This window comes from Barbatula barbatula, assembly GCF_947034865.1.
Source record: "Barbatula barbatula genome assembly, chromosome: 10".
Lineage (NCBI taxonomy): Eukaryota > Metazoa > Chordata > Actinopteri > Cypriniformes > Nemacheilidae > Barbatula > Barbatula barbatula.
In genome coordinates, this window is record NC_136773.1 from 1,321,159 (window position 1) to 1,330,545 (window position 9,387).

The 9,387-nt window shown below is 39.0% G+C and overlaps 1 protein-coding gene across 2 annotated transcripts in view; it reads left to right on the forward strand.

The window, feature by feature from the left end:
- The window catches only part of tspan4a (tetraspanin 4a), a 28,219-nt gene extending 19,277 nt beyond the window's left edge, over positions 1–8,942 (forward strand). For both annotated transcript variants that reach the window (XM_079465323.1, XM_079465322.1), the window contains 5 exons: positions 2,928–3,002; positions 6,062–6,163; positions 6,302–6,433; positions 6,917–7,000; positions 7,078–8,942. In XM_079465323.1, the coding sequence (XP_079321449.1) occupies positions 2,928–3,002; positions 6,062–6,163; positions 6,302–6,433; positions 6,917–7,000; positions 7,078–7,146 (462 nt within the window). In that variant the 3' untranslated portion in view covers positions 7,147–8,942. The remainder of the gene's footprint in view (positions 1–2,927; positions 3,003–6,061; positions 6,164–6,301; positions 6,434–6,916; positions 7,001–7,077) is intronic.
- Positions 8,943–9,387: the final 445 nt, after the last annotated feature.

A 9,387-nucleotide genomic window follows, 5' to 3' on the forward strand; every position in this document is an offset into this window, starting at 1 on the left:
AGGCTCTTATCATTGTTTTCAGACCATTACAGGGGTGATTTTAGCTCTTTCCCTGAACAGCTGTGATATTTCCAGTATAGCACCATTAGAGAAGTGCGGTAAGTCTTATGATTATGTAAGCGAAGGATTTACGCTCTTGAGTTGGGCTGGAGTCACAGAGACTATCATTGCCTGTTGCCAATGTCTGGGGGAGAAGAATTGTGATCAAATATTCTCTTATGATGATGTTTACTCTTTAAGCAGCTATTTTTGTCATAAGAATATAGTGATGACCTCAGTATGGACACTAGTTTTATTTCTCTCATGCAGTATACAGTTGTAGATGCATACTGTACCTTCCTGTGACTCACTGTGAGAGTGCTTTTAGTAGTTCAAGTAGAACACTAACATCTAAAAATGCTTTAGATACACAACCCTCCGGAAAATGAAACAGCCTACGCTGGTATTCTGGCTTAAACTGGTCTCCCAGCCTGTTACAGCCACTGGGAAGTGCACACAATACATGCAGACGTCATTAGAATTTCTATTTAGCAATAATAAGGCTCCAGACACTGAACGTTCTGGTTAGGAGCCAAAAGGTTGGGTAGGCAATTTCGGCTAGTAATAGTTAGTAACAACATGCTATCATTGAGCGTAGACTTCCACCCTCCCTTTAGAGCGCTCCATTTTAAGGTCCTGTGCCGTCTATACAAAACATATATTTAGAGCACTAGTGATTCCTATCAGGATGTTAACAGACTTTCAACCCGCATGAAAACAAAATGTTGCTGGAAAGAAACACGTAAACTGCTCTTTAACCTCCTGTGGCGTATTGATCAAAAGTGACAGCAACGGCATTAGGACAGGGATTCAAATGTTCAGTTATTGTGATGATCAGGAAGTAATGTTTGTAATAATTTACTAAAATAGTTCAAGCTTTGCTGCAACCAAACCTTACCCATAAAAAACCACACGCATGAGATCTCACCTTCCTGTTAGAGCATGGCGCTAGCAACGCCAAGGTTATGGGTTCGATCCAAGGGTTTGCGTATACTCAGAAACATAGCAGGGGTATTCAATTAAAGTTCCAAGCCCCCTTGGATATATATATATACACAATATTATCTTTTATCAGGCCATTTATTTTATATTTTGATATCCACACAATATGTATGTACAGTATGTATGTATTGTGGGCTCTGGCGAGGGGAAAGCCCTCTTAACAGAAGTCTAATTATTAATATTTGTCAATAAAAACTACTGACAACATTCAAACAAATGTAATGTAACAATTAAAAAGCTCAGAAAACAAATTTAGATTAGATTAGATTCAACTTTATTGTCATTACACATATACAAGTACAGTGTAACTTACTAAATTAGCCTTTCTGTGCCATTCACACCAGAACGACTTCTATCTTTAACTCATTTCCCAATATAGAATGTTGTTCATCACAAAATGTGACCCTGCTCGTGAAAAGCAAGCAAAAGAAAAACGTTTTTTTACTGTTTTCTACATAAAATCATCCTTCGCATCTACTTTTTCTGTATGTGAAGTGAAGAATAACCCTAAGTAAGAATAACAAAGAAAGTTCTGTTACGAGCGATATCTTTTCTCAATAGTCTTGTTTGTGTCCACGTACAGTACTTGCCACTCTATGCTTCATACTTCCAGTGCTATATTCTCATTCTTTAAAAAACAGGCCAATCTGTCCTGAACCATAAACACATCTTTGTGTCTAGTAAGCAAGGGGCAACCCATTTTCTGTCACTTTTAATAAAAAATGACTAGTGACATAATTTCACTAATAACCAATCATGCTAATTCACCGTTTCATAAATGTCCAGTTTTCAATCAATTTTCTCTCTTTAAAGGACCAATGTTTGCACAAGCCTTTAAATGAAACAACATGTAGGCATTTGCTGATCCCCATCCATTTCTGTTTTAAGGTGGAATAGGGGACTGAATATGCTAACTTTAGGCTGCTCATTATGATTCCACCCTCCCTGCAAATCTCCTCCTGGCTATCATAAGAGTTCTGAAACATCAAAAATAGAACAAAAGTATCATTGTTACTGACTGAAAAGATGATTTTTATTCAGAGTGCAAGATTAAAGCCAGACTGAAGTGAACAGACGTAAATGAGCAGTTCACCCAAACATGAACATGTAATGGACCTTCCCTGATGAACTGTACAGTTCCATCCCGTGACAAAACTCACACATAGACAAAAAGTCACGATTAGCATTATCAGCGTGCAGATCTCATCTGTGCGTTTTAGCCATGACATCACACCAGCCAAGAAGAGCCCACATTGACCTCGACTGCTGTGAGGTGGAAGTAAATCAAACGAAAACAGTCCTCATGTTAGCGTCCATCAGTTGCTTGACACAATAACACCAGCAATGCCTTGGTCTCATCTGTCTGGTTTCTGTCTGGAGGAGCCGTGTGAAGCTCTTCTGAAGGTCACAGGTGCAGAGCTCTATCAGCTGGATTCTTAAAAGGGTTCAGATGTCTTCTCACTCTTTTCCTTGCGCACGTGTGTGTGTGTGTGTGTTTAGTCTCCTCTCTTGTAGATCTGTTCAGAACTGGAGGTTTTGGATGAATGAATATGATTACATCAGGTGATGAACAGTAGCTTGAGAGCTTTATCGAGTCACATCAGGGATATTACTAGATCAATGACACACCAAGGCCATCATTAAACATGAAATTATAGTGGGACAGAGGAGCCATGAATCGTTTAAACAGAATCATGAAAGGCAGGTGCATTGTGGGTAAATCACAGTGATGCTCTGGTCCGTTTTATTTCATTATGTATTTGATTTTAAGATATGAGAGGGTCCTCTCAGAGGCTCATTACGTTTCCACGACGGCTGATGAAACGTGCTCGTGTGCTATATATCACGTGTATCCTCACCTGCTGTCTGTTGTCGTTTCTCTGCAGTTCTTCATCCTGTTGTTCCTGCTTCTGTTACTGGAGATCCTGTTCATCATTCTCTTCTTTGCCTGTCAAGATCAGGCAAGTACAAAATCTGTCCATCTTCAACAAGAGCATCAGAATGTCTCAGTGGTTTTGTGTCCATGAACAAGGTTCAAACATGACTGTGATTCCTGGTAAACATGTAGGATAAACCATATAGGAAATGATTCGAGGCTTGTAGAGATGAAACTGAAATGAAAATCTTGAATGCAAAATATTGATTGTTCCTGTAGCTCAACTGTAATAGCATTGCACTAGAATCACAGAAGTCATGGGTTTGATCTCAGGGAACGCACATAAAGATAAAGACATGTCTGAACGGAAAGCACTATGAGCGTCTGCCCAATGCCTAAATGTGAATGTGCCATCCTCTGATTGGGTCACTGAATGGAAAGGTCATTGGTTTTATACTGAAGGACACTTTGAGACAGATGGTATTTTGATTTAACTTCTTGTATCACGGCCAAAGCTCATCTTGACTGTTCTCCAGAAAGCACATATGGCAGCATGACACCCTTTGGGTCAAAAACACTTTCAAAGGTCACTGCGACAATACCACAATAAAAAAACAGCTAATATAAGCCAATACAGGGGCCACCATCTTCGAAAGCATCACAATGAAGGGCCGTTCAGTTCAAAGTCCTCCTCTCCACGCACCTTGTCACAGTATATTCTATTAAATTAAATGCCAATTTATCTCATTTACAATGACTGTTTTTGAAGGATTCCAGCCTCTGTATCGGGGCACAGAGAGCTCGTATTCAAATGACAAATCAATCCAAAAAGAAAGCCAGTGTTCACAGATCAGCAAACAACAGGTCACTTGACAATGAAACACGGCAAATGTAGTATACGTCCACTGCACAACACGCACTATGCAGAACATACTGATGGAACAGTGGAGAAGCGCAGTATACCATGTCCTCTCAGCACCTAAAGCCATTTATTATTTATGATTATGATTACATCTTGTTATGGAAGGAATAATGTAGAAGGTTTTTCCTGGTGATGTATAAAGGAGAGGACGTGGAGGCAGATAATGTGTTTTTGAAATGCCGTGGTGTTTGGCACGCTGTCTGTCATGAGCAGTGTTTAGAGCTGTTCTGAACCCTGACGTGATGCTTATTTAATGCACATTCACTTCTCAAAGCTCTTCGCGGAAGTCCTCGCACGTGCAGTAGACCCGTTCATTAAACACTGAATGACATTATGTACTGTACACAGTATCAGTTCCAGATTTCCTATTTCTCTCCATTTGCGTGGTTAAATATTTCAATATTTCAATTCATTGCTCGTCTAACTGATGACGAACGTGCGGTTCAGCTTCTTCTGTAGCAAAGAGCGTGAACGCTCTGTTTATATCATTCATGCTAGTTTTCTCAATGTGAAGCGAAAACAACGCCGCAAATCTCTGTTTGCCTAAATGTAGTGCAGTTTATTGGACACCATAAAATTGAGGACGAGCCGCATGTTATATATAGCTGCGATCGGTCCTCGTAGTTTGAAGGGATGTCATCGTTCATTCACCCTCATGTGGATCAAAACCTGTATATGACAAAACCAACCAGACACCCAACGTACAAATTACTTTCATTTAGAGATTGAACAAACTCTAAATACACAACGGATACTAATAACACATTACAATAGAACAAAAACAAACATTTACAATCAAAATTAAATGTCGTCTTATAAACATCCCTGTGCATACAGTAGGAACACTAGATGTCTTTAAAATGCTGAAACGCAGACAGAACATGGAGATACATGTATGTGCATGTATTGTGAGACAATTCTTGGAGTTCAGACTATAGCAGATAAACAGCACAGCTTCTGTTCTCGTGGAGATTGTGGATGTCCTTCTGGTGTAGAATGCTACACGTGCTGACTGAGCAGCAGCTGCAGAAGGATGAGTCCATCATACATTATACATGACTTCACAATGCTTAAAGAAGAAAAACTGCTCCTCATCAGCACACGCACACGTTCCTCTGGGCCAGCTTCACACAAGCACATCTTTGTTCATTCATGAGCTCAGTCACATTAACACTCCTGCGCTCATGTTGTGCATCATTCATAGAACGCCAGCAAAATTCATTCCCCTGTAACCCTTTATGTAAACCGCTGCAATGAATCATGAATGGAAGATTGATTTCACAAGAAATGTCATTTTCAGAATGAGGCCAGTTATGTGAATGTCATTTACGCTTGTACACGTTGCTGTGTTTTAGCATCTGCATGTCATTCATGACATCTACTGTATACTGTAGACTTCTACGTACAAGGAAATGTAATGTTACAGAACAGCCAGAGATTCTGTTATTTTAACAAAGTCTTTAGCAAAACATAATGGACCGAATCATGTCTGAAGGCATCAAGTCATTACATCCGAGATTCAGGATATTTAGGGCTAAAAGTGTCACATTAAACAATTTCTGGTCGTGTTAATGTATAGCTACATTTTCAGTGATCTCTTGAATAAATCAGTCATTTTAATATGCTGTTGGCCGACTCATTTTGACCTTGTCAGATATCAGAGAGACAAACATGAGACGTCTGTTCAGAAGCTGACTTATGACTTATCTTATGTCCCCTCTGAGCGCTTCACATCCATCTGAAAAAAACCCATAATTCTAACAAACAACTGAAGTGTATTTTTAACAACATCTCTGAGCTCATCGCAGCCCTTTAACAACTATTTCAGTTTTTGATGCAAAATGTCATTTTATACATTTGAACACTAAAATAAAGGTTGAACAAAGTTTTTTTTAATAGAAGAACCTTTTTTGATTCTCCAGAAAACCTTTGCCGTCATTGAATCGACTTGTTTTCATAAAGAACATTAATTGACCCTATCCAACAATGGTTCTTCTATGACATTGTTTTTTACGAGCGTAAACCAAGATTGGCGTAAAACGCTATTTGACGTACTTTCACTCACTGTGGACATTTGTTTTTCTGTCTATGCTGCTGAAACAGAATGTTATTAGATGTTTGCGGTGGTAAACACGTCAACACCTTCTCAAGATCTATCAAAATATATCCTGTATGTAGCCTGCATGACAGATGAATGACCTTTCGGTCCCTGTGTGCTCTAGATTGATCTGTATGCTCAGAGTGATCTGAAGGAAGGTCTGCAGCTCTTTGGAACGGAAGGAAACATCGGCCTGACCAATGCCTGGAGTATCGTCCAAACGGATGTAAGTGCTTTTTATTCAGTCGTGCACTTTTGGTCCGATCGGTAAACAGTAGGCCTGCATTATGCTTCAATACATCCGAGGCAAGAATTGTGATATTTGTTGGTCTGTTTTGAAGCTGAAGTGTGTTTGTGTTTGTAGTTTCGCTGCTGTGGAGTGACTAATCACACAGATTGGTTTCATGTGTACAATGCCTCTCGAGTGCCGGACTCGTGTTGTCTGGAGTACAGCGATAACTGCGGCCTGGAGAATCCTGGCACCTGGTGGACCGCTGTAAGAAATACAACAGTTGTGCCAAATATCACATTTTTCCGTTCAGTGACGCCCTTTAGAAGCTTTTCACGTGTTACCCAGGGGACAAAATGCGTGTTTGATGATCGCTAAAACACGTTTAGATTTTTTAAAGAAACAAATGATGATGATAAGTCATACTACATCTGGGCTTATGGCCAAAACGACATAGTTTACTTACAGTATACAGTATATTTAGAAAATAGATTAGAACTTGAAGTTTAATATAAGTGATTTGTACGGGAAGCTTCGGTCTCTGTATAATCTGAAAGCTTCAATCACATTGCTGTCACAGTGGAACTTGTCTAACACATTATATTCAAACACTTTTGTAAATGGGTTTTAAACTACATACTGTGCCTCGTGAGCTATCGATTGATTTTCAGTTTTTCCACAGAACCATGAACGCCACCACGTGTTCTGTTTACATGCGAAAACATGAAATGTGCATTTGTGTGTTGACAGCCGTGCTATGAGCGGGTAAAGGGCTGGCTGCATGACAATCTGGTGGCTCTGTGGATCTTTGCACTGTGTTTGGCTCTAACACAGGTATTAACCGCTCATGCGTGAATGATTTGGATTGTTTACATGTATCTTTCATACCTGACGTGTGTGTTTGTTTGCAGATTCTGGGTCTGGTGTTCTCCATGACTATGTTCTGTCACGCAGTGAAAGTGGACACGTTCTATGCATAAAACACGACTGAGAGCAGCACTGCCACACAGGACCAGATCATTTCAGATCTTCAAACAACACGCAACACTGTAAAGGGGAATTCACACGGATCCGACAAACACCAACGGTCTGAATTCTCATTGATATTGAGCCAATGTGGAACGCCAACAGGGATTTCACACTGACCAACAATCTCCAACAAACGCCACATTGTTTTTAAAGTGCCAGTATAATGAGTCAAATCAAACAAACACACAGTACATTACAAACCGATCTTTCTTGTGAATAAGGACGATTCTTATCTTTTCCTATTGTTGTTATCATTCAGAACTGTCCTCTTCTTGTTATCTACTGGCAGTATTCTCATAAATCAAACACCTTTTGAAGGACACGTGGAGCGCACTTGACTCAAAGATGGGTTCTTGTATTAATCACGGAGACCATTGGTGTTATTTTAACTTGTATGAATACATATTACATATGACATGCATTACATCCATTTATATTTATTCTGAGTGGGCTTGCGTTCACATTTAGTAATATCACCATTCTGACCCCCTACACATCCTAAAAATAAGAATTACATTTTTAAGAGAAAAGTTGAAGATGTTTAAGTACTGATGTGGAAACGAGCCCAGCATTAAGAATTAAACAGTTTTATTGCACGAATGAACAAAGCAAAGCAACATATGAGCTAAATGATGCCCAGCAGCCCCATGAAGACAAATCAAGTCTATTATTTATGACCCCCTTCAGGCAGCACAGAGAAGTGCAAGGCATTGTTTGGCCATTTCTCCAGAATGTACGACTTTCTTTCTTCCGCAGAAAATAAAAGATGATATTTAAGAAGATGTTGTTAACTTGTGACTAATGGGTGCCGGCGCGGTTCGGTTACCAACTTTCTTCAAAACATCTGCTTTTGTGTTCTGCAGAAGAAAGAAAGTCATGTTTGAAATGACAGAGTTTTCATATTTGGGTGAACTATCACTTTAAAATCAATGCAGCGATGAAACAGAGAAAAGTGTCAAAATAGCCATCTTTACAGTCAATGGAACGGTTGACTGGGATCTCCTAACAAATGACGCTCGAACCTCAAACACTTTACAAGCTCGCAAGCGTTTTATTATTTCTCTTGTGAATCACTGCAAACTCAATGGGACCTGCAGTAGCTGTGAAGACAGATGTTTCCCAGACTGACAATTTACACTGACATGTCATAAATGATGATCAATATGATATCTCAAAATATAATCTGTGTTTGTGTCGTCTCAAGACTGTATGTTTTTTTAATATTTAATATTGAACTAAGGCCTAGTCTTGGCTCAAGCTGATCCTTGTCAGGGAAACCGGCCCAAATCATTCTGCTCTCTTCACAGAACACATGAGCACAATTTCCTTCAATTATGACTTTTTGTATTTATGTAATACCAGATGATTTCTAAAACACTGCATCCCACAATGCAATGCACGTGACCTTACATTTCCAGTACGATGAGTGATTCAAAAATCAACCAAGATCTTCTTTGCGGATCGTTTGGTTACTTTTGGCTGCCAGTGGAAATATTTTTTTAACATAAAACAAACTTTGTTGAATTGAAAATTTAAGAATAAAATCAGTTTATGTCATGATTATATGACAATGTAGCATACTACTGTTTTAAGCAGTGTTGTACAAGGCTATACTACTTTATAAAATGCATATAAGCAGAATACAGTATGTGAAGGTTGTATTATGAAGAGTCCGCATGAAAGAACGAAAGATCTGATCATGTATAGAGATGTGATGTAATGAATAAAACACGCTTTTACAATCGTGTGATGTGTACTCATTATTGACATCAAAAACCGTATACTTTTTACACCCTAGCTTTACAGTGACAATAATGCATTTTCATTAAAACACCTTACCGAGTCATAAGTCTTCACATCAAACTTTTGACTCATTTTATGTGGTCTCAAACTTTAAACGGAGAAACTTCTAGCACTGATACACTGTTAAGACAATGAGTTTGATTGAAAGTTACTTAACGGAAACCCTCCTAAAGGTCTGTAATGTGGCTTGCTTACACAAATATTACAATTGTCACTTTTAGAACCTTTTGTCTCTTCTTTTTGTTCAATCTTCAAGCTGAATTTGTGTTAGGTACAGAGCTGCTTTAACTCGGCTAAACCTTATGTAGGTCCAACAGAAAACCACTGGATGGTAGATGGTTGTGTCTGCAGGTCTTCACAAAGCAGTTAATGAAAAAAACACACATTTT